This window comes from Lissotriton vulgaris, chromosome 1_1, assembly GCF_964263255.1.
Source record: "Lissotriton vulgaris chromosome 1_1, aLisVul1.2, whole genome shotgun sequence".
NCBI classification, from domain to species: Eukaryota; Metazoa; Chordata; class Amphibia; order Caudata; family Salamandridae; genus Lissotriton; species Lissotriton vulgaris.
The window spans coordinates 818805881-818832551 of NC_141685.1; the positions used below are offsets into that span (position 1 = coordinate 818805881).

General features: G+C 47.0%; 1 protein-coding gene across 1 annotated transcript in view; it reads left to right on the top strand.

Moving 5' to 3' along the window:
* The window catches only part of LRRC52 (leucine rich repeat containing 52), a 111226-nt gene extending 87908 nt beyond the window's left edge, over positions 1-23318 (top strand). The window contains exon 2 of the mRNA XM_086936375.1: positions 22888-23318. Coding sequence (XP_086792501.1) covers positions 22888-23207 — 320 coding nt within the window. The 3' untranslated portion in view covers positions 23208-23318. The remainder of the gene's footprint in view (positions 1-22887) is intronic.
* Positions 23319-26671: the final 3353 nt, after the last annotated feature.

The following is a 26671-nucleotide window of genomic DNA, read 5'->3' on the forward strand; positions in this document are numbered from 1 at the left end:
CCCACTCTGTTTTCCTTATATCTAAACGGAGTGGTTGAGCACCTTCTCCAGCTACCAGCAGATGCCCCCTCCCTGGCGGGCAGGAAGATACCAACCCTCCTGTTCGCAGATGATACCCTGCTGATCTCAAAATCCCCGAAGGGCCTCCAAACCCTGCTAACAAGGTTCCAGGGCTTTTGTGACACAAGGGGCTTGGCTATTAACATCAGTAAAACCAAGTTCCTTGTGTTGAACCCCCCCAGGAAAACAGTCCACCCTCCATCTATAGATGCTGTACCCCTAGAAAGGGTTAGGGAATTCGATTATTTAGGAATTAGGCTTTGCGATTCCATGAGCTGGAAGGCGCACCGTCAGAAAATCATCCTGACGCATAGGAGAGTCACAGGTGCCCTCCTAAAAGAACACCGCGCCGCACCCCTCAAACCAATCGGGGTGATACTTGACATCTATAAGGCAAAGGCTGTGAGTGCGGCATTGTATGGGGCCGAGTTGTGGGGCACCCAGAAATTTGACACTTTATCTCGCCTGGAGAATAAGTTCCACAAAGACTTAATGCGGCTCCCCTACAGCACTCCCACCCAACCCCTGTTATTAGATACAGGAACACGAGCCATAGACGACCAGGCCAAGTTACGTCCCCTCCTTTTGTGGGCCCGCATATGGAATGTTCCAGAACTTTCAAGCTATGCGGAGGCGCTAAATGAACTCCTCTCAACCCCTGGCTGGAATAAGATTGGCTGGCTCCTTGAAGTAAAACGCCTTTTGTGCGCTCTAGGCCTGGAGCACGCTTGGGCTAGTAGATCATCACCCCCTAAACAGCTGCTGAAGAAAATATTTTGGGCATGGGTGGATAGTGAGAGAGTGTCCCAACCAAATTTGTGTCGATCAGCAGAGGAGTTCTTGACCATCAAATGCCGTCCCTTTAGAGAACCCTACCTTGATATGATTTTGAACACAATAGATAGGGCGCTGTACTTTAAATTCAGGGCAGGGGTTTTGCCTGTAGGCACAAGGACAGCCAAATGGAAACCACCATGGCAAACGATAGCAACTTGCCCTTTCTGCCCAACCAGGGACGAATCAATTCCCCATTTACTGTTCGAGTGCCCAGCCTATGCTGCTCCTCGCCGCAGATGGTTGAAACCGCTCTGCGTGAGGCTGGGCACTCGGTCACATTTGGAGGCCTTACAGCTTCTAAAAGCAGATTCCAATCCACTGCTTGCATGTGGCCTGGCCAAATTTTTGGGGTGGGCATGGAGGATAAGAACTGTGAGGAGAATGGTTCTGCAGTAAGGATCCCAACTGGAATTTTAGTAGTTTTGCCCTTCCCTGTATGTGTCCCCTTTTTTTTACACATTTAAAGCTGCTAACTATGTATTTGCACTATTGCTTTTAGAATAACTGCTGCAATCAAGTGGCATATTTTAAGCATTTATTGTGTGATTTTTTCAGCTTGTCGCATAACTGTTTTTATGTTTGCATTTATTTTCTCTGTAATGCTTTTATGAAATGAAATATTTCGAAATAAAGCTATATTCAGATCTGAAACAAAGAGCGTCCTACAGGGGCCCCTGTTGCCTCAAAGCCGGGGGATGCACGCAGGGGCCTCCTGAGTGCATGCACCCCCTGTTCCTGAACGGCATCACATATGAGCCTTAGCACCGCACCTCTGTGGGACCGCCAAAGGACCGCCCAGCAGATCAGGAGAAAACTCTTAATCTGGCTGGCGGTCGAGTTTGGCGGTCTGGAAGCGGGCGGTGGCGTGTAGGCTCGCTCCCACACTGCCAAACTCATAATCAAGTCATAAGTCCGAAGGTACATTTTTAGCTGGGACCTAGCCCTCTTCCTGTCCAAGCCGCGCTCCATCCCGGGTGTCATAAAACATTGACTGTGTTATGTCTAGTTGTTATATGTGTCCCATATGTATATTACTCATGATATTCCTCACATTTTGTTCACTTTTGACAGCGAGAACTAATTCAAAATCATCTCACTATGGTTAACTGTGTACAAAGCATAAAACTGTAAGGCCTAAGGGACGTGTATTTTATAAATTTTCTCTCTTCTTATATCCTCGTAGATATAAACAAAACAGACCAACTAGGTGCTGTAGATTTATATTTACAATTTTATATCTATTTCTGCATTCATTTGAGAACAAGGTATCTCTACAACTGAAGGGTTGGTAACATGGAGTAACCTCTTTAGGTCCTGATGAAAAGCCTTGGGGTAGGGCATGCAACTAGTTGACCAGAGAAACTTAGGGACATCACCCCATAAGTCTCATCAGCCCCATTTATTAACTATATTGACTAGGGGTACCAATAAATAATAATTTTCCCACTAGCCAGATATTTTTGTAACTTTTTTTCCATGTAAAATAAACGCCCACTCCTACACACCTTTGCTATCTGGATATTGCCAGATACTACCAGTGCTCCCACTTATCCGTCGGTCGCAGCACGCCCCTTTCCGTAGAGGTTTAGGGAAGAAGCCTATGATGAAACATGCCACCTAACCCTGGTGGGTGAGGGTTATTTAAAGAAAAGATATGAGGTTTTGAGAATATGTATATCTAAAAAAAGAGTGACTCCTTTTGGTTAATAGAAAATGCTTTTGGAGGACGAGTCCTCATTGTTTTTCCTCTGCCTCCCCCTTTTGATGTTTTGCCTCCTTGCCCTCACCACTGCAAGGATTTTATTTTGGCTGTCTTTTTTTGTGTGGCATTTTTAGTTGTCAACGGATCACACAGTCCATGAATGTGTGGGGAGAGAGGAAGGGCAGTATCAGGTAAGTAAGAAATGTTTTTATACGTATTGCATGCTTGCAGGTGAGTGTTTTTGTGTGAGAGAGGGAGTGTTAATGTGCAAGCGTGTGCATATGTGAGCATCTATGTGTGGGTGAAAGTTGCAGCAGTGATAGGAGTGGCAATAAATTAGATTAAATGTCAGTAAATGAATTCGAGTGATTCTGTGTCAGTGAGAATGATGGAGTGAAGGTAAGAGTGCAAGTCAGTGTGAATGAGTAGCTAAGAGTTAATCCATGTAGAAATGAGTAACAATGTGTGAATTAGTGTAAGACTGAGTGCAAAAGAGTAAGAATGAATGAGTGCAAGTGAGTGGAATGTGTGAGTAAGAGTGAGCAGGTGAGAATGAGTGAGTTGCAGAATGTAAATAAGCATGAGTGAGAATGTGGTATGCTTGTGAGTCTGCTTCTGACCCTTACAAAATACTGGAGTAGGCATACTGGAGACATCATTAACAGACAGGCTCCAGGCATACTAGAGTTAATATTTGATATGAGGGACATCCATGGCAAAAGGCTGGTGAAAGCATACTGGAGGTAATTTTTGGTATGGAAAACCCAAGGATAAATGCTTACAGTAGTGAGCTTAAGGTGATTCTTGGCATGCATAAAATATGACAGCTGTGGCACATAGGGTGGGGGACCAACATGACAAAATGCTGGCCCTGTCATGCTAGAGGTGAATTTTGATATATCAAGGACTGGCGTATTATATCTAATTGTTTACATAAGTGGGCACCCATGGCAACATGTAGGTTATTTTTGGCATATGGGGTACTCATATCAAATCTTGAACAAAAAAGGGGGTCAACTCCTGTGATATGTGATATGTCAGGTTTCATTGGCTTGGCACACCATGAAAGGACTTCTATATTTTGCGAGTTCCCTTTCATAGCCTATGGCTTTTTAGCAGGTTTATGTGAAAAGTGTGCTTTAAAATGCACAATTTCACCTATTTTCACCCATATAAAAAAGAATTCTTGTGGAGAGAACCCCTTACCCCACAAACTTTCAAAAGAGCTCTGGTCATTCGCTTTACTCAGTACAATTTAGAACAAGTATTGTATTATATACACTCCACTACTTTCAAATGCTGTGTCAGCATTAAGCATGGGCGGAAAATCCGTTCCGCTCGCGGATTTTGCGGATTTTCAGTAAATTCGCAATCCGCGAGATTCGTAAATTTCCTGCAAAATCCGCGAGCGGAACGGATTGGGTCAAAAGTTCAAGCTGACTTTTTGTAACTCTTTTAGAATGGTGCCGGTAAGCTGCCAGAGCCATTCTAAAATAGTTACAAAAGTCAGCTTCAACAGGAAGCTCTAATGGATAAAGTAAAGCAGGACCTGCTCAAATTCAGTTACACAATCATTAATCACCCCAAACTAGGGGTGATTAATGATTGTGTAACTTAATTTGACCTTCAACTGGAGCACCTGCTTTACTTTATCTATTAGTGCTTCCTGTTGAAGCTATTTGTAGCTATTTCAGAATGGCGCTGGCAGCTTGCCGGCGCCATTCTAAGTGGGGCTGAGGGCAGAAGGGCACAAAAGATGTGACAGAGGGCAGAAGGGAACAAAAATGAGTGGGGCAGAGGGCAGAAGGGCACAGAAACAAGTGGTACAGAGGGCAGATGGGCATAAAAAACGAGAGGGTGGCAGTGATTAACCAGGCAAAAAAAAACCCTGCGAAAACGCAAAGCGCCTCGCGAACACTCGCGAACAAGCAAAGTGCCCCGCAAACACCCGCGAACTCGCAAAAATAAAAAAATCCACAAATTCGCAAATTTTGCGGATTGCGAATTTGCAATTCGTAAATTCGCAGATTGCGAATGCGCAAAATTCGCCCATGCTTAGTCAGCATCCTAAGATAGGTGGATCCAAAAGAGACATGTGTGTTGTATTTTAATATTAATAACAAAGTTACAATATAAAGTTAAGTGATCTAAATTATTGTGATGTCACCTGGATTAAGGCCAAGTCACATCAATTCCCGGGAAGATTCAGGGCCAAAGGTCATATGGTGCCACTTCCTTTGATGTCAATAATGTCAAAGGGTGCGTGTTGTCACTTCTGCTACCCAACTCATTTTGGTGAATCAACATCTATGGGTAACCAATGTCAGATGTGTACCCGTCCCTCCCCCACATGTGCCAGTGTTGGGGCCGACTCACCTAATCCTCTGAACTTGAGAGTTTGCAGCAGCCCCTCCCCAAGCTGGCACAGACTGTTGACAGGCCCATTAGTATTCTGCACTGAATGACAATAGGGCAGCCCCAACTGGCAGAGCATGTGATGCTCCTCCTCCCGTCCCTACCATAGAGCATGGCAGAAGGCCTCTCTTCGGGAATTGCTGCTCTGAGCAGCCAGATTAACACTTTCCTAGCAAGGGGAAGTCATGAAGGCCATCAAGGAAGGTCACTTTTGTCCCCACAGTGGATGGGCACATTCCCATTCATGGCCAAGCAAGGCATCCTTTCTGCGCTACCAAAGTCCTAATTCAGAATTAAGCAGGAAAGCAAACCTGTGCCTTTCCAGTGTCTTGGAGATGTGGCACTTAATGGATAGGCTTTGTTAGCAAATGCCCTCAGCGACGTCTCCTGTGCTTTAGGGCTACCAGACGAGCCTTTTAATGACCTTGGTCAAACGATGGCCCCGCAGAAAGTATTTAGGATTTGATAGAAAAATCAAATGTTTGATTATGTACTCAAAGTGAGTGAAACTGGAAGTGTTTGCGGCCTTCTGTGTATTAGTTAAGACTGCATCGTGATTTATATGCACTCTACTGGGGTGTTTTGGTGTAAACTACAAGCTCTATTCTTGACAGGGAAAACTCAAGTATTCATATTTTTAAGGTAGAAAAAGGAAGCATGGAATTAAAAAACGTGTTAAGTACAGTACAACATGGAAGACAATGGTGGGGGAATTCATGCAGCAACAACTCAAATTGTATGCACCTTTCTCTCTCTAAAAAAAACTATTTTCAGCAATGCTTTCCCTTTTGATTCTGTTGTACCAATGCCTGCAGCACACTTCATTCTTCGCAACCGAACACATAACCATTCTTTAGTCAAAACACTTACACACAGTGCTTAATTTCTGCAGTTGATTGCCTGTGGTTGGCACTAGCAGTCACTTTTGGAGGCAAAGGTTTATTTTTTATCATGAGACTTTGACCAGAGCAAGAGAGAGAAAGAAAGAAAAGGAGGATGGTCAACAGTGATAGGAAAGCACTAACAACGGAGAAAGGAGGATTGAAAATGAACCCGCAGTCAAGAGTGAGAGAAAGAGATAGGAAGCCTATAATAGTGAAAGAAACATTAATGAATTGAAACCAAGACTAGTGTTGTGTAGTTCCTATCAGCCTATATAGGATCTGAGTGTTTAGACAACATAGACTGTGGGATTGGTGTCCAGACTGATTCCAGACACCCCCACCAGGTATGTTTGCCTGTATACCAGCTAGCTCACAGTGCCACAAGAAAACCCTCTTACCAAAGAGAGAATAGTTCTTGGCAACTATCGAACATGACAACTATCCCATCAGAGATCGTGGAAACAATGCAATACTTTTCGCTCAGTCACTCGTCCTCACTTTGTCTCCGAGAGATATACAGACTAAACGGTGGGGACGTGTTCAATAATCATTTATTGAACCATCATCATTCTAGTGTAAAATAGGTGTGCTGAAACAACCATAAGACAGAAACAGATATAAATGATTATAAGCACCAACAGCATAAAAGGATGGTACATTTCTACCATAGTGTTAAAACAATGAATAAAGGCAGGTATAAAAATACATGACAATAATAATGCGTACTCCTACAATGCAACCCTAACTAGATGTACCTAAGTGTACCTAGCATGTATGTAGGTGTAGAGCCAAGAATCCCTCTAGGATAAAGTCGACTCCATTACCTGAAGTGAGAGACTGTGAGACCCCGTCTTGTTCTCGAGATGGACACCTGCAAGGGATGCCAGACCACTGTGAGCTGGAGTGTATGCGTTCATGAACCAAATCGTCAGTGTGTCAGCATGGAAGTCCTTTTTCTCCTCTCCCTGCCTCAGCAAAGATATGGTGTTTATTTACCCAAAGTGGTGCCCTCAGGGGCTCTACCTTGCTGTGTCATGTTGGACTTAGGATGACAGAAGGAATGACCCTTATACATAGTTATTATGCAGGCGATGGTAGTCCTGCTGAGTTTCCAAGAATCCTCATGCACGTCCTGTAAGTAGTACTGTAACTAGGTAAAAGGTCAGTCCCAAGAGCCGCTATGTAGTGTACAGGGGCATAACGGGGCCCCCCAGGCTTCAGTAAATGAAGGGGGCCCCAGCCAGCTCTTCGGTGAGAGAGGCTTGAGCTGAAGCAAGCCTCTCCCTATAAAGCAGGTGCAGGCTGTCTGCAGCCTGCTCTGAGCCCCTCGCCCCCTCCCTCTGACTGAAGGGAAACAAAGTATCAGCTTACATTGTTTCTCTTCAGTCAGAGCCAGAGGCAGGCCCAGGACAAGGGTGGGGGCCCCAGAGACAGCATTCCCCACAGGGCTCTGCTCCTCTGAGAAGTATCAGCTACTCCCACTTCCCACAAGTGCCAGCCACTCACTCTGCCACCAGTGCCAGCCTCTCACTCTGCCACCAGTGCCTGCCTCTCACACAGGCACCAGTGCCAGCCCCTCCCACTTCCCACCAGTGCCAGCCGCTCACTCTGCACCAGTGCCAGCCTCTCACTCTGCCACCAGTGCCAGCCTCTCACACTGCCACAAGTGCCTGCTGCTCAGTCTGCTACCAGTGCCAGCTGCTCACTCTGCACCAGTGCCAGCCTCTCACACTGTCACCAGTGCCAGCTGCTCTGCTCACTCTGCACCAGTGCCAGCCTCTCACTCTGCCACCAGTGCCAGCCTCTCACACTGCCACAAGTGCCTGCTGCTCAGTCTGCTACCAGTGCCAGCTGCTCACTCTGCACCAGTGCCAGCCTCTCACACTGTCACCAGTGCCAACTGCTCTGCTCACTCTGCACCAGTGCCAGCCTCTCACTCTGCCACCAGTGCCAGCCTCTCACACTGCCACAAGTGCCTGCTGCTCAGTCTGCTACCAGTGCCAGCTGCTCACTCTGCACCAGTGCCAGCCTCTCACACTGTCACCAGTGCCAGCTGCTCTGCTCACTCTGCACCAGTGCCAGCCTCTCACACTCCTACCAGTGTCAGCCTCTCACACTGCCACCAGTGACTGCTGCTCACTCTACCACCAGTGCCAGCCTCTCACTCTACCACCAGTGCCTGCCGCTCACTCTGCCACCAGTGCCAGCCTCTCACTCTGTCACCAGTGCCAGCCTCTCACTCTGCCACCAGTGCCAGCTTCAGCCACTACCCACCAGTGCCAGCCTTTCACACTCCCGCCATTGACAGCTGCTAACTCTGCCACCAGTGCCAGCCTCTCACACTGCCACCTGTGGCAGCTGAGCTCCTCCGACTACTCACCAGTGCCAGCTTCAGTCACTATCCACTTGTGCCAGACTCACACTCTGCCACCAGTGACAGCCTCTTACACCACCAGTGCCAGCTGCTCACACTGCCCATGTTTGCTACACTCCTGCCCAGTGCCAGTTCCTGTATAGTGATGCCACCAACCTCACACTGTGCACCAATGCCCAACAGTGCCAGCTCCGTGCACTGCCCTCGTGTGTACGTCAGTCTCCCTAAGGTAGTTGATGGAAAGGTTTAGACTCCTTGGTCAGCACGAATATTTGTTCACTGTCTCGCAGCTTAACTTTTTTTAGCCTACGTTTTCACGTGAAGTCCACTTAACTCCGCGTCCAGAATGCATTTGAAAAGGTACAGTCAAAGCGCTATAACTTAAGATGCCTACTTCATTCCATATACTTCTCACTACACAAAAGCCAAAGCAATTATCTCCATTAAGTAGGGTTTGATGAAGCAGTTGGAGCAATTAAGACAATTAGGCACGCGGCTGTGAAATTCATTGGGGCCTCTTCGCAAAGGTAAGTTTACTCATGTACATTTACTCAGGGCACAAGTCCTAAAAAAAGAAGTGGAAGGGGGGGGGGGGGGGGTGCTGTCGTCACAACAGGAAGTGATGTCACGAAAGGTGGCTTGCACCATCAGACTCATTGTCTGCCCTCGCTCACCCCTTAGATGCGATTGCATCAGAGAAGCCAGCGCATGAGCAGCGATCTGAATTAGCTCCGATCTCGCCCTAGAGAGGCCAAAGAGTGAATGTGTGGCTCCATTTGCTCCAGTTATCGAGATCCGGGTAAAATAAGTGGCGGGACGCCATCCACAAGCGTGGTACCCCGACTCGAGCCCTGCATTTACTCCTGTAAACCCCTGCAACTAGGTGTTAACCTAAGCCTTTTTGCCGTCCAGCATTTCCTACTGTAGATTTACACCGAAGTGTAAACTTGCATGTTTCCACCCACTAGTGGACTTTCCTTCAATAGGATTTATGAGTCTAAAATAACTCCTAGTAACTTTTCACTCTTAGGTAGTGATTTCCACCACTGTAATGGAGATCTCCCTATGAGAAAGTATAGGGAAATTATTAAAGCTTATTTTTAATTTTTAAAAAATGATAATGTTGAAATATAAAATATAAATGTAAATTCATGTAGGATATTTATTATAAATCTAGATGTAATAAAATAAAATGTTGCAGGTGGAGAGACAGTGGGGAGAGACAGTGGAGAGAGACAGTGGAGAGAGTTTAGAGAGAGAGATTGGAGAGATTAGGGAGAGAATAGATAGAGAGTGGAGAGAGAGGAAGTGGAGAGAGAGTAGAGAGAGTGGAGGGAGACAGTGGAGAGAGAGTGGAGAGAGAGTGGAGAGAGAGACAGTGGAGAGAGAGTAGAGAGAGAGAGTGGAGAGAGAGAGAGAGAGTAGAGAGAGAGAGAGTGGAGAGAGAGAGAGTGGAGAGCGAGAGTAGAGAGAGTGGAGAGAGAGTGGAGAGAGTGGATAAAGAGTGGAGTGAGAGTGAGGGAGACAGTGGAGAGGGAGTGGAGAGAGAGAGGGTGGAGAGAGAGAGACAGAGTGGAGAGAGAGACAGAGTGGAGAGAGAGTGGAGAGAGAGAGAGTGGAGAGAGATGGAGTGGAGAGAGTGGAGAGAGAGTGGAGAGAGTGGCGAGAGAGTGGCGAGAGAGTGGAGAGAGAGAGTGGAGAGAGAGAGAATGGAGAGAGAGTGGAGAGAGACAGTAGAGAGAGAGAGAGAGTGGAGAGAGAGTAGAGAGAGAGAGAAGGGGGAGAGGGTGGAGAGAGAGAGTGGAGAGAGACAGTGGAGAGAGAGTAGAGAGAGAGAGAATGGAGAGAGAGTAGAAAGAGAGAAAGTGAAGAGAGAGACAGTGGAGAGAGAGTGGAGAGAGAGAGACAGTGGAGTTAGAGTGGACAGAGTTGAGAGAGAGAATGGAGAGAGAGAGAGTGGAGAGAGAGTGGAGAGAGAGTAGAGACTTACTGGCTGACTCAGAGACTGAATACTGATTGACCGAGAGACTGGTTGGCTGAGAAACTGACTGAGAGAGAGAGAGAGCGAGAGAGAGAGACTGGCTGACAGAGAGACTGACTGACTGACTGACAGAGAGAGAGAAACTGATTGAGAGTGAGACTGACTGACAGAGAGAGAGAGACTGACTGACTGACAGGGACTGACTGACTGAGGTAGAGAGATACTAACTGACAGAGAGAGAGATTGACTGACAGAGAGAGACTGAGAGAGACAGGGGCGTAGCTAGAGCATGTGGCGCCCGGGGCTATCCCTCAGATTGCCGCCGCTGGAGGGGGGGATGAGGGGGGTCGGGTGCGGGAGAAAAAGGACAGAGAGACACGTAGTATCGCCGCAATAGTTACCTCGATCATGAAAGTTACATGCACATACATGACACGGTCCAAGGCTACACAGTTGAATATACTGGTGACCGGCAGTACAAAGGAGAACACACAGACTGCCACCCTGAAAGATTTCAGGAAGGGCCTAAAAACATGGTTATTCGATTAACGTCCTTCATCAGCAGCACCGCCCCCACCCCCCAGCGCCTAGATACCCTCACAGGTGATAAGTAGCGCTATGTAAATCTTGTTTGTTTGATTGATTGACACCCAATTTCCACACATCGTTTGTGCGCTATATTAGTTTTATTTGTAAAACTGTGTCTTTACAAGTTAGGTGATCCCTTCAATGGAGATTGTGCTGTCTATAAATGACAGTACACGAACACAACATGCTTTAATGATATATGTGCAAAATTTTTAGTTCATGATGAAGCATTAATGGCAGCGACACCACTCTGAAAATTGTTCGAGCACCACTGGGTGTTCCCAATCCTGTTTCTTTCTCTTAGTTATTACCTTCTCTGACTTAAGGACATTTTAGTCCCCCTCCCATATGAATGTGTTACAAGCCCTTTGGACATTATTAAGGCGGTATTGTCCTGATAATGTGGTAACCTGATATTTTACTCATTTGCATTTTTAAAGAAAGGGCGCATGGTGTGTGTGTTTTTAGTGTCTCACCAGAGACAAGAAAATATTTGCGCCAAACGGAAATTTTGAAGCAAAAGTGGGTATTTCTCAACACAGGCACTAGGGTAATAGAAACAGGCAGCACAGTAAACAGGCAAGCATAGGCTCTGAGTGGCAGCATGTCCTGTGTTATTAGTGGCGAGGTTGTGTTTTTTTTTTTTTAAACACACAAACGCGTCCCATGATGCATTGCAGTGGCGCAGAGAAAGAGCACCGTGCCCTGTTAGCCATCGCGCTGCATTTGCTCACACCCATTCCCAGCGTCTCCAGCTGGAATGCGGCTGCTTTTAAAACTGCGATGTACCAGCAACATTTCTGCCCTGAACCCTTTGTTTTAAGATTTGAAAGGCATCTGCCTGCCCCGGCTTACATGAGAGTGGTAGGAAGCGTGGTTAGGTAAAAATACTGTACATTTATATAGCTCTCTCACAGGTCCGGGAGACACATGTTTCTAATCTTGAGCCATGTTTACAGCAATGACAGCCAGGCCTAGCTCTCACACTCTGTCACAGTGACTACAACTAACTGTAAGGAAATTGATGTTGCTGTGCCGTGATATCTGCAGCAACACCGAGCAAGTGACTTTATCATGCCATATTTCACCCATATGATACATTAAATTGTCATTTTGGGAAACTACGGCAAAGTCAAAGATAACATGGTGAGTGTCACCACAAACGTAAAAGAGTGACTAGAAACAAGCATTGTGAGGGCGGTAAGTGTTTAGCTGCACAGTTACACAATTGTTTTACTGTACGGTCAGTTTGCAAGGTTACTAGGTGAGTGCCCTTTGATTTCAGCTGCTTCAACATCTTACAGTTTTTCGTTGCATTTATATATATATATATATACACAAATATCACAGAAATAAAAGTAAACGCCTGTAGGCTCATAACTGCCAAGGTGATTGTTGTGTGTGACATTTTCATAATTTCAGTATAATAATGAGTGACATTTCAACAACTATGAGTGACACATTCTCATGAGCAAAATCAAGCAATGAAGACGAGGGAAACTTATAATTATCAGAAATTACGCCCATCTGAGCAACGAGAAGCTCTAATCAGATCTTACAACTGCTGCAAAGTGCCAGAAATGGAAGGGCACTAATATGTGAGAGAGGCCCCAGCCTGGCGCCTGAGCCTGCCTCACTGAAGCTGAACTCAACTTTGCGCAGACAGTGGCTGCAATGCAGAGCTCAGCTGTACCTTTGCTTACAGCAGCAGGGCTGAATGATGACATCACAATTAATAGGTAAAAAATGTGCGACAACATGACACTGCAGCATTGTTGTTATTTAGAAGCTAAGGGGGTGGGGGGGGGGAGTGGCTAACAGACAAACATGGCATACACAAATTAGGGAAGCTCTCCCTCTGCGCCCTTAATATTTGACCACATCTGCCCTGTAGAGACACACAAGGAACAGAAAAGACACAGCATATAACTGCGAAAGATGAAGCAAACACAAACTAGCAATTTTGAACCATAGTGCATCGGAGGGATTTGGAGGATCGGAAACCACAGGCCCGCCTGATTGGAGGTGGACACAAGCGGATGAGCCTGGAGCTCTGCAGATCCTGTGAGGGAAACGTGAAGAATGGGACCTGAGGGGGGACTGGCGGCCCTTCAAGAAGAGACCACGTGGCCTGCTTCGATAGGGACCTGCTCTCATCACCACGCAAGGTAACATATGGTAGGTAAGCTGCAGCCAAGTGGGGGACATGCAAATTAGAGCTGTGCCCTCTGCAGGAGTCAATTAAGTACTGGGGGAAGCGGGCTGGCACAGGTAACTTTCAATTGGGTGACCCTGTGGGACGTGGCCTGAACTGCATAGTGCAATAGTCTAGCGGTGTGATGCAGTGAGAAGTGCTGGAGAGTGACCGCATATGCATATTGGAATAAATCTGCTTTGGACATGAACAGTGGAACAGAGGAATTGGGATGACAATGGCAGTGACTGGTGGCCTACATCTTGGGTTAGGCTGGGAAATCGCGACCGGCTCATCAGCCTAAATGGTGCTACTTGACATTATCTAATCACGGGCCTCCACCTAACCCCATTACAATAGTAGAGCACTAGCCCACATAAAATATATAAAAATAAATAAAATAAATACTATACGTCTACAGCTGCTACAACACTGGGCCAGATCAAGTTGACATGCGAGGAGAGGACCGGAGGCAGCCGATCTCTTAAAAGTTTTATAGCACAGAACGTTTATTATGCGAATGTGCAGACTGTAGGCAGTGTAATTATGCAGAGTTCAACGGCTGTAACTCATTTTGCAGGTTAAATGATGATGCGCTCAATTTATTAGAAGAACCTAGTTGAGTGAGACTTACTGTAGGTCAGCGAAAGAGCTCCCAGCCCGATAGATGGTAGGAGACAGCTGCGACGTCATACGAGCAGGCAGCACTGCTGCGGTCCAGAAGAAGACTCAACATGAGCGTGACTAGTCTCGACCAGTAGTAGCGTTCAATTTAGCCCCAGGTTGCACTGGACTGTATTAGGGCGAGACAGCGGCTGCCATGGTCCAAATCATTAGGCCGCACTGCCCCGGCGGGGCCTCATAGCAGAACGCATTGCGAGTTCCGGGGGGGGGGGCCTCTCCTGGCTGAGCTGGCTGCCAAATTTAAACTGTGCCGTGGCAGGGCCTGCCTAGAGGTGTGTGTCCAGCTGACCTCACCAGTAACTACTGGGCGAACGACGAGCATGACACTGGCGCCGCCCGCCTTCAGTTTCCGCACTACTCACTATGGGTCATGTCACTCGGCTCCTCACTACAGGTCTGTGCTCTGTGGGATTGGCAATGCACCCTGTGGCAATGTGAACGCCGCATTCAGAACGCACAACAGAAGCCAGTCAGCACCCGGCGACTCCCTGCGCGCCTCCGTTCGACTTCGAGGCCCGTGCACGTAATGCTGCGCTCATGTACGCCTACGAAGGGAAGGGGCCGGGGCTCGATCGTTGGAGTCTTTCCCCTCTGACCTCGGGGGTGACCTGGTCGCGCACGCACCACAGCACCTCCACTATGCTAGGAGGTGATGGTGCATGCGCTGCAGGTGAGCTTGTTGCTTGCACTTTTTCCAACGCCGCCCCAAAATGAGTGCCGCCTGGGGCGGTCCGCCCCCCTCACCCCCCCCTAGCTACGCGGGTGGAGAGAGAGAGGCAGAGACTGACTGACTGAGAGAGATAGACTGATTGACTGCGAAAGAGACTGACTGACTGAGAGAGAGACTGACAGAGAGAGAGAGAGAGACTGATTGATGTAGAGAGATAATGACTGACTGAGGGAGAGAGAGAGACTAACTGGGAGAGAGAGAGACTGACTGACAGAGAGAGAGAATAAGAGAGAGAGAGAGACTGGGAGACTGACTGGCTGAGAGAGAGACTGACAGAGAGAGAGACTGACAGAGAGAGAGAGACTGACTGAGAGAGAGACTGACTGACAGAGACTGACTGAGAGAGAGAGACTCACAGAGAGAGACTGACTGACAGATTGAGAGACTGACTGACTGAGAGAGAGAGACTGACTTACTGAGAGAAACTGACAGAGAGAGACTGTGAGAGACTGACTGACAGACAGGGAGGGACTGACTGACAGAAAGAGAGAGAGACTGACTGAGAAAGACTGGCTGACTGCGAGAGAGAGAGAGAATGACTGACTGAGAGAGACTGACAGAGGGAGCGAGAGACTGTCTGGAAGACTGACTGACAGAGAGGGAGAGACTGAGAGAGAGAGGCTGAGAGAGAGAGAGGCTGACAGAGAGACTGAGAGCAAGAGACTGACAGAAAGAGAGACTGACAGAGAGAGAGACTGACAGAGAGCGGGACTGACAGAGAGAGAGACTGACAGAGAGAGGGATTAACAGATAGAGAGACTGACTAAGAGAGAGACTGACTAAGAGAGAGACTGACTGACTGATAGAGACTGATTGAGAGAGAGACTGACTGAGAGAGAGACTGACTGAGAGAGAGACTGACCGAGAGAGAGACTGGGACTCTGACAGAGAGAGAGACTGACTGACAGAGAGAGAGACTGACTGATAGAGAGAGAGACTGACTGACAGAGAGAGACTGACTGACTGAGAGAGAGAGACTGACTTACTGAGAGAAACTGACAGAGAGAGACTGTGAGAGACTGACTGACAGACAGGGAGGGACTGACTGACAGAAAGAGAGAGACTGACTAAGAGAGAGACTGACTGACTGAGAGAGACTGATGGAAAGAGAGAGATAGAGAGACTTACAGACAGAAGAACTGACAGGGAGAGAGACTGACAGAGAGAGAGACTGAGAAAGAGACTGACTGATGAGAGAGTGACAGAGAGAGAGAGACCGACTGACTGACAGAAGGAGAGAGAGACTGACTGTATTATCAAAATGTGCTTTTTGTAGTTACATCTGCTTTGAAATACTGCATTGTTGCATTGTCTAATGTTTTAAACCCTTCGCTGCGGGGGGAATTCCCCCGCTGTGCTGGGGGGAGGGGGGCGCGCAAAGCGCCCGCATGCTCATGACGAGCTGAGCTTGTCATGAGCTACAGTGCTCCTGTGCTCATGACGAGCTCAGCTCGTCACAGGTGCATTGGCTCCCGTGGAACGCTCAGCACAGCAGGGGAATTCTCCCCGCACCTGAGCGTTCCACGGCCCATGACGAGCTGAGCTCGTCATGAGCACCGGAGCACCGTGCCTCATGACGAGCTCAGCTCGTCATGAGCATGGAAAAGGTTAAAACGGAAATGAGAAGGAGCAGTGGATGCACTTTTGTCAAAACTAAACGATGAGTGGGCCTGGTGTTGTATATCATGACAGGAGTCTGCATCAGGAAACCCACTTAAAAATGGGTAAACTACCCCGGACTACTGATGGCAGGGACCCTGTAATGAATGGACCACCACCTATGAAAGCCTGCTGGCAGACTGAGCCCAACCTTTAAATCCACAATCCAGTGTTACTTATAGGGCTGGATTGGTGACAGTGGCGTAACAATAGCCCTGCATCCCCTGCAGTATGCCGGGTCGCTGGCCTGAGAGCTCTTGACTGCCATGGAGGATGGGAGGGGGGCCCCCTCCATGTAGTTTGCAGGGGGGCCCCTCAAGTTTCGTTACGCCACTGGTAGTGTAATGGCAGTGGAAATATCGGTAAACTGTTTGGTTACTAATTGAGCCTATATTGGGGTATATTGGGGTACCTATATGAAACATAACACCAGACTGCCTTGGTATTGAGCAGCTCTGCATTCAATAAAGCTCCAAAGGGAGTTGATATTTTTGCATTCTTTATTTTTATTTAATATAGTATTTGTAGGTAATTATCAGAGGTATATATATATTTATATATGTATATGTTACTTACTAGCCACGCCCACAGGGGCGGTGGTTTGAGTATATTATTGGTGCCTAGAAATCGCAGTGATTCTGCTCCGACCCGTGTCCAGTGTCCATGAAGAAGTGTTAATGAACACGAAACGACTTCTTGGACTTTATTTGTGAAACTGAGCTGATGGTCCTTCATGTTCCCTGCAATAAAGATTGTGGCCATTACCTACCTGTTTGTGGGCTCTCTTCATAAACAGATGACTGTTGTTGGATATGGTGTGCGGCTTGCCTGAATGCGGCATGGTTCCATTGCAGTCTCGAAAATAGAACTGTTTAGGGAGCAACACTGAATGTGAACTGGAACTTGTCCTTGATACAGCAACAGACTTTGACACAACCCACTGGAGGGTCCTTATTTATGACCAATCACGAACCACGAGTCCCAGCATGCAACAACAATACACCCATCTGGGTCTCCACCAGGGGGATCAAATTACATAAAAAGCAATCGTTTCTCTATGATCAGTAATTGGTTCCTGCTGTCAAGGCTTACCTTTGAAAAAGTTGATGTCTTATTATTATTATTATTATTTAAAAAATTTATAGAGCGCGTAGTCACCCGGAGGTATCCCAGCGCTAAGATCCCTACGTCTGCGGGTCCGGAGGCAAAAAGGGGGGGGGGGAGGGAAAGCAGGATTAGGGGGGGGAGAGAGTAAGTTAAGGGAACAGGTGAGTTTTCAGCCGTTTCCTAAAACGTAAGTAGTTTGGTTCTGTTCTCAGGTCTCGAGGGAGAGCGTTCCAGAGGCGTGCGGTGTGGACCGAGAAGCGTCTTCCACCCGAGCGAGCTTTCTTAAATCTGGGGAGGATGATAAGCGCCTCCTTGTCTGATCGAAGGGATCTTGAGGCTTTGTACGGTCTAATAATTTTTCTTAGAATAGGGGGGTCTTGGTTCTGCAGTAGTTTGTGCGCCAGGCACAGGGCTTTAAATATCACTCGTTCCCTCACTGGGAGCCAGTGAAGGAGCTTCAGTGCTGGTTTAGCTGAGGCTCTGGCAGGAGTGTTAGTGAGGATCCGGGCAGCAACATTTTGGATTCTCTGTAACTTGTTCAGAGTTGCCTCGGGCACGCCCAAGTAGATTGAGTTGCTATAATCAAGCCTGGAAAGTATTAGGCCTTGGATTAGTAGTCTTTGTGAGGTAGGAGGAAGTAAGGGCAGGATCTTTCTCATAGATTTCAGAAGCCTGAAGCAAGTCCCAGCTACTTTTTTTGCTTGGGTGGTGAACCAGGGCCGGACTGGGAACCAGAACCGGCCCTGGCAAAGTGCTCGGCCGCCCCCCCCCCCCCTCCGGGAGGAGAGGGGAGGGGGGAGAGGTGCGACCGCGCTCTGTGACAGGGCCGGTTTTCGGCCGTTTTTGTTACAGGGCCGTTTTTGCAGCATAACGGCCCTGTAACAAAAACGGCCCCAGGGGCCCAAAACCGGCCCCCAACCATGCGGCCCACCGGGGAATTGCCCGGTGCCCTCAACGGCCAGTCCGGGCCTGACGAAAGGTCGGTTTCAATCCGTACACCCAGGCTTTTTACTTCCTGTTTTGGGTCTGGGGGGGGGCAGACAGGGTGGCCAGATGTTCTGGGGGAAGGTGAGCCCTTTCTGACCAAGGAGGAGAATGTCAGTCTTTGAACCATTCAGTTTTAAGGCTGAACTGTTCATCCACCCTGCGTCAGGCAGTTGAATAAGTCCGCAGGTTGTTGGCTAGGGTGGGATACGGAGACAACTAGTTGTGTGTCATCCGCATAGCTGACGATGCTCACTCCGAACGGGGGGACAACCTCCTCCAATGGGGACATGTAGATGTTAAACAATGTGGGGCTCAGGGAGGAGCCCTGAGGCACCCCACATTGGAGGGGTGTTTCGGAGGAGCGGGTGTTATTCTCCCAGATCTGGAAGGAACGTTGGGCCAGAAAGGAAGAAAGCCAGGATAGAGCGGTACCTTCCACACCGACCCTCTTGAGCCGTTTGATCAGGAGTTGGTGGTTGACGGTGTCGAAGGCCACGCTAAGGTCGAGGAGGATCACTGCCACTGATCCTCCTTCGTCTAAGAGTGCTCTGGCCTCCTCCACCGCCGCCAGGAGGGCGATGTCAGTGCCCTGCCCTGGGCGGAAACCTGTCTGTGAGTTATTTAACCGGTTATTGGATTCCAGAAACTGTGATAGTTTTTTATTCACCAGTTTCTCAGCAATCTTGCTGGTCCCGGGGAGAAGGGAGATTGGCCTGTAGTTGGCCAATTCCGCAGGGTCCAAGGAGGGTTTCTTTAGTAGCGCTTTGACAACAGCCGCTTTCCAGCTAGGGGGGACGACTCCCTGTTGGAGAGAGGCGTTGATCAGATGGGTGAAGGGAGGGATGATTATGGGAGCCACTTCCTTGAGGGTCCGTAGCGGGCGGGGTCCCTAGGCGAGCTGCTTTTGATGGTTTTTAGCGTATATCCGACTTCTTCGGTGGTTATTTGTCCATACCAAAAAAGCAATGCTTCTTGAAAGGTCATGATCCGCATATGAGGGCCACTTTTTGGTGTGTGCGGGCTAATTTCTGGTCCCAATCCAATTCTAGCTACAAGGTCAGTAAGGGACTGGGAACCAAAAGCAGACCTGCAAATGTTATCAGACTAGACCCTGCAGTAGATGTAGCAAGCCTGACTACTGCAGGATGGATTTGGGGGAGGGGGGGTCCCTTCTCCGAGAAATCTCAGAAACAATTGTCAATAAGGTGTGTTTCACAACACATTTTTCATTATCAAACCTTGTCCAATTATTGAATGCATGGATGGAGATTAGAGACAGGGCTGCATGGCTCAATGAATGAATAGTTGGATGGTGAGGAGTGGATGGATGAAATAATTTAAGAATAAATGACAAAGAATAATGACGTTTAACTATGTGGAGCAAATGATCTCAGTGCACTGACCAAGTCTGGGTACTGAGGTTTTCATTTTAGCCTCTGCATTAAAACATCGCCCAACACGACTATCACCAATCCTTATGAAACTTGTATAGCCTGGATGTATTTAACACGGTGCACTGAATTAGCAATAATTCAAAGAATTAAACACAAAGCTTTAAGCTTTCATCTGAAACAGTAGAATGAGATAACTATGGAGTGACTGAATTGAATTTACCCTTGCCTCAATCCCGGCTTTAACTTCACCGCATTGAGTTATGCTAGGCAATTACTTTTTTCACAGTGCTTACTTTTCCTGATGACATCACAATAATTAACATGGCCGAAGTTACATAACTGCATAATTAATATTATATATTCTTCTAGGGAAGAACAAAGGGTAGGGGATTCTCTTCCCTGGGAACATTTTGAAAAAATGGACTAGACTAGTGCATTTAATGCAACATTTTCACATAAATTTGCAAAAAAGCCATACCCTCTACAAAACACACTCACTAAATATTTAAGTCCTTTCAAGCTACTGAAATCTGAACACTGCTTCGCTTGCACAATAGAGGTCCCTTATGTCAAAGGTTATGTCTAATATGTCATGGTCCACATTTTGTCATAGGTGGCCCCATGACCTTGCCACAGTTGTCGTTCCATATGCCAAGAATTTCCTCCAATGTGCCATCACAGGCAATTTGCTACAGGTGCCAACTATGCCAAGAATTTCCTCCAGGATGACAGCACAGACATTTTTTCATGGGTGCTCCATGCCAAAATGTACCTACAGAGTGCCAGCAGTAGCACTGTTCAGAGGGTATCCCATAGGCAAGTATTTCCTCCAGCACTCCAGTGCCAACGTTTTTTCAACGGTGCTTCTATAAGCCAAGAAGCGTGCCAGGTTCAACAGTGGATCTGCAAGCATACCAACACATGCTCACCTACTTTTACTTATTCACCCTCATTCTATCACTAGCACTGATTTGCACTCATTCATTGTCATCTCCTATTGTACACTCACTCTCATCCTGACTCACTCATTCATACTTTCACTCACTCTTACTCACTCATTTTGACACACACAGACACATCTCAATCCCATATACAAATATACAAGCTCACACATATACACGCTCTCTCACCCAAACTCACTTTCACCCATATGCATGCACACAACATACATTAAAACCATTTTGTTTTTCTTATCTAAGATGCCAGTGATGGTCCAGATCTTGCTGCTCCTCTTTGTATTACCCTAATAGTGAATAATAAACTATTATTCACTATTAATGTAATAAAATTGAACAGAAAACAAGGTTAGAGCCTGACTCTGATAATGCGAAAAACAGTCCTGTGTTCCTGGCACTGATTTTGCCAGCTCTGCGCCGGGGGTCGCACAGGCAGTGCCAGGGGTCGCAAGGGGGAAGCTAGTGGTTGCAACTGCAACCCCTGGTGACCTCTAATGTCCATGGGCATGCCCACATTCAGATCTCTGCCCAGCATTTATGGTAGGCCAAGGTGAAATTGAATGAAAATGTCCTTCACCCTCCTGGTCTTCAAAAATGTGTCCTAGGTACTAAAACGCTGCCTGAATAGGAGAAGCAAAAATGCTGTTCCCATCCATGGCAAGTGGCTAGGGAGGCTTCTTTTGGCCCCGCTCCCCCACTCCCTCCATTAGTATCTATTTCACTTTGCCCAAGGGCAGGGAGTTGCCCTGTACACGAGTTAAACTCCATGGCCTTGGCCAAGGGGGCTCTGTCTGCCACCTACCCAACCCTGCATTTCCCTGGGGCAAGTGCGAAATTCTGCTGCATTTCATAAAGAGAATCCTGGTATTTGACCTAGGATAGCACGCCATTGGTTGACTTGTTCCAGAGAGGGGGTTCTCCTGTTTACAATAAATGTTTATAAAAAAAAGTGTTGTGGCTGTTCACACCTACCCCGGTGCCCCGTTTGCAGTTACGAACAGGGTGCTTTGGTTGCTGTCACCTCTCCTGGTCCTTCGTCAGTCTTTCAGGCTGAAATAAACATCATCTCTCAGTAGTAATACAAGGCTTCATATTCAAATTACTTTCCCAAAGGGTACAATTTCCCCCGTACTTAAGGGCTTATTATGATTGCGGTTTTCCCGCATCCTCCGGGCCGGCGGAAGCTACCGCCGGCCCGGAGGATGCGGGAAAACCGCTGTGGAGCCTCCACAGACCCACCGCCAAATTAGGATGGCTGGTGAGTCTGGTATTCCGTCTGCAGCTTTTCCGCCGCAGTCGCCTTCCGACCGCGGCAGAAAAGCACTAACATGTCTGGCGGTGTCTATCAGCCAGGCAAATTAGGATGTCTGCACTTCTATGCTTTTCCACTGCGGCTTTTCCGCCATGGAAAAGCATACGGACCTTCACTTCGGGGGCCCGTTGCGGGCCCCCTGGGTGAAGGGGGTGGGGGTTGCACATGGGGGGTACCTATGGTACCCCCCTGCATTTGCATGCACAAAGCAGCAGGCCCCGCGTGGTGCCTGCCGCTTTGTGCACGCAAATGCCGTGCATGCATTTTTAACATTGCGGTGGGTGCAGCTTGAAGCCGCAATGTTAAAGATAGAGGATGTGACCACCACCCTGGCGGTCACATCCTAATCTGCACAGAGGGAACGCCGCAGCCCATGCAGACGTTCCCTCCTACTCTGGGGTCGCGGACGGACTCAAGTACGTCCGCGATCCTAATGACCCCCATTATTTGGTGCGGTATGCATGTGGAACCAGCATAGTAGCAGTGGATTCAGTGCTTAATTTGTCAGGGCCCAAAGTTTTGTTCAGAAGTCTGCCCTCTGCACTAGTGAAAGTCGGTGTGCCAATCACCAAGACTGCGTAGTCTTGATTTCACATTATGCCTCTTTAATCGACCAAGAGACACTCCCTGCCTATTTATCTCACGCTTGCCGGTCCCTGCTTTCTCTCTTTGTCACTGTTTTTCCGTCTTTGTCTTCCTCTTTCTTCTCTCCTCATTGGTTTTTCTCTCACTTGCTCTCCATCAAGGTTTGTTGAGAGAAATAAGCACCAGTCCCCAAGAAAGAGTGCTGGTGGGCCCCACCAGCTCAGTGAGGGCGATGTATTCATGTTTGGTGCCTCAGGTTTCAACCAAATGTCTCTATTTGATTAAAACTAACAGAAAATATACAGGTTTGGTTAGTATATATTTCAGTGTTTCAAGTTGGGTGAATTAGTTGTCTGTAGAATGTGACATGCTATACGTTGCCATTCTATGTGTTTCTCACTTTGTTGCTGCATTTCCCTCCCCATTCGCCATCCACAGATGCTGATAACATATCCTGCCACTCCCCTCAGGAGGTGAAGGGGTTGTTGCTGTCCGCCATGGGAGAGAACATGGACCTGATGTGCTTCACCAACCTCTACGAGAAGGATTACATCTTCCTCATGCTCATAGGCTTCGCCATCTTCTCCACGGGGACGGCGGTGGCCTGGATCACTGGGGTGTGCATCGTCCTCTACAATCGACTCTGCAAGTCAAAGGATGATGACGAAGACTACGAGGAGACGCAGGTGTGCCCGCAGCCGCCCGGACAAAATGCGAAGGACGAAGACTTTGAGGTCTACATCAATGCCTATGTGTAGCTGCCACGTGACGAGAAGGACCCGTCTCCACTAAGTGCCTTTCCCCTTCTTTTAGACCCTCCTGCCCCTACAGTCCCATTTTATAAATGCATTTTGTAAACTAAACTAAATCCATCAAAAGAGTAAAATGTTCATGTGCCAAGACACCACAAGGTTGTTTCGAGTTTTTCACATTTTTATTTTCACTCTTGAACCGTGCTACAGCTGATGAAAGCTTGCTCCAAAGATGGTGGGGTGTTGCATGGCGTCGCCCTGAATTGTGTCCATTATTTACACCTCACTAGACGTTTTGTTAAATGGTGTGTTAATGATCTCTTAGTGTAGTAGGCCTAGGTTAGGGTAGGCAATCACCTATCCCAAAATAACACCCATCAGAAGAAATAATGCCAATAAAAGTTGATTCATTCACCCACACAAGCCCACATGAAAATTCCCTCACATACTTTCAAATACTGCATTTCACCTTAAAACCCTGCTTGGAGCCTGTGCTAAGGACTGGTGCTGTGGGTGGGCTAAGAAGCGGGGTTCTAGCACCACGGAACATGTTCTAAGGATTTGATTTAGATGTTGGTGGTGAAGTGTTCTGAAGATAAAGTAGATCCGTAGGAGAATTCAGCAGTGGAATTAATGACACCTTAGGTATAGTATGGTGGAGAAAATTCCACCTCTGGAGATCCTTTCGGGTTTGCAACTTCTCAAGAAATCAGAGAATTTCCACCTGACTCTAACTCAGGCCAAAAGACCCTTGCTAAGATGTATTCAGTTCAGAAAAACTATGGAAGCATGGTCCTTAAAAAACAAAAATACATGCAGTGCAATATCTCAGCCAGCCAGGCACAAAGACATGCACCCCCTCGCACCTCCCCCCACCAGTCTTGGACATATCAGCCGAGCAGCGCAAAAGTTGGAAATCTGGTACACATGGTTTTACTCCCAGTTTTACACTTTCCTCCTATTAATTGATGAGTACAAATACTGCTCATACTTGAGTTTTGAATGCGTATCAAGAGAGAGAGAGAGAGGACCAGAAAGCTAGTCCTTATCCCCGGGATTTATATATGATTAATCAAAAGGAGACTAGCTCATCTATTACGAAATTACCAAAAGTAAATTACCAAAAGTAAAGGACTCAAGTATGTTTCGTCAGGGGGTAGGAACACCTGGTAAGTGTGTTCATGAAGCCCTCACCCACCAATCTAGTTGGTGGCATGCTTCATCATCGGGCCCACCCAGTGACACCTAGCGTGTCCCGGGTGTGCTTCGACGCCTGATTACAGCGGAGCAGGTATGTCGCTGAGTGTGCAGTGAAGAGTGTCAAGATAGTGATTTTAAAACGGCTTGGCGGGGGTCCCAGTACCCAAGGGTAAATTGGCTTTCTTCAGGACATATATAAAAAAAAAAAAAAATGTGGGTGTGATTAAACTAGTGGGTGTGTAATTCAGACTATGTGTATACACGCCCTATACCGGTATACGAAGGAGGCACTACAGGTCCAGAGCAGGCTCTGCCCAGAAAAGCTTGTCAACCCCTTGCTACTTCTCTACCTTGAAGCCAAAACCTGCTAAAGCAAGCGTGTTTTTGAGAAGGGAATCCCCCTCTCACACATAGATAAACACTTTAGGGCGTGTATACACATAGTCTGAATTACACACCCACTAGTTTAATCACACCCACATTTTTTTTTTTATATAGGTTCTGAAGAAAGCCAGCATATTCATAAGGCACTGGCTGAAACATGTCGACCCACCACTGGATGTGAGAGGTCGTAACTCGCCTCCAACATCCAATAGCCTTATTTTTAACCGCTGACGGAGGCCCAGGTATTAAAGTTTAATTTACCCTTGGGTACTGGGACTCCCGCCAAGCCGTTTTAAAATCACTATCTTGACACTCTTCACTGCACACTCAGCGACATACCTGCTCCGCTGTAATCAGGTGTCGAAGCACACCCGGGACACGCTAGGTGTCACTGGGTGGGCCCGATGATGAAGCATGCCACCAACTAGGTTGGTGGGTGAGGGCTTCATGAACACACTTACCAGGTGTTCCTACCCCCTGACGAAACATACTTGAGTCCTTTACTTTTGGTAATTTACTTTTGGTAATTTCGTAATAGATGAGCTAGTCTCCTTTTGATTAATCATACTTGAGTTTTGTCATGAAATGTTCTCCATGTCTTACATTGAGGAAAATGTGCTGGCAAAAGTGTTTTAGCTGGGTCAGTACTGTGGAAAAATAGGCACAACAATGTTTGCCGGATATTTGGCAAAATGTACCAGAGAAGTTGCGATTTAGTGTAAAAACACACCTGATAACGTGCAAAAGCTGTGTTTGGATTGAGGTGCTTTTGCAACTGTTACAACATTTAAGCTCAGAATTCGGCAATAAGAGGGTTGACTGGCTCAACCATTAAAAGTACCAACACATTCCTTGTTGAAGACCAGTATTCATCATGGTATTCCATTTCATGATGACTGTGAGGAAAGAGGCCAGAGGCAGTTTCAAATGGAGGACAGGAATTAGGGTGCATGAGACTGTTGGCTTGTGAGCTCGGTGTAATACTAAAATATCAACTGCAGAACACCAACTACCACTACACTGTCAAGATAAATATATATAGGTAAGCATATATTTACCATTGTTAACGCCACTCCACTCCAGGCTCACTGTTCTGTGTCAGAATATCGGGGTCCTAAGTATCAACATACAAAAATGTAAATCCCAGAATATACCACACCGCTATATTGTCAAGGAAGGAATACACAGGTAAGTATACATTCACTGTTCTCAACCTCTACTTAAATTGACAATATCTATTTACATAAGATACTGTCAAGGTAAGTAGATGTGGAGTTAGGAACAGTAAATATAAATGTATAGTTAAACACCATGGACGGCCCACTTCCCAGTCATCGCTTCTCAGAGGTGGGAATGGGAAAAACGTCTTCAATTTGATGTTCTCTTTTTTTCCTTTACATAAATAGCAAGGAGAAGCCCTTTACCCTTTGAATCCATTCTTAAATTAATCAAGTAGGTCATGAGACAGGTATTTGTCATTTATTTATTTATAAAGTTTTGTATAGCGTGAATGTGACCCTAGTATATATCAGAGCGCTTTACATTATGGGAAATAGTGTAACATTTGGTGTTAAACAAAAAAAATTGGAAATACATGCGTGAGATCCAAACAAATCATAAAGTTTAATAGTATAACACTGATTGAATTGAATAAAGACAGAGAATAGGAGGGACAATCCCCATAGGAGTTTGCTCGCTATACATTTTCAATGTGGCCGTTATATTGTCTTAAGGTAAAAACTTTGTCAGTAGAAAAGATTTGGCTGCTTTTTTGAAGGAGGAGGTAGAGGAGATTAGGCGAACATCGGTGGCAGAGAGTTCCATATCTTGGGTGCATTCCTCTTTTAGTAATGCCTCTTGCCAAACGACTTTTCCTGATGCGTTCA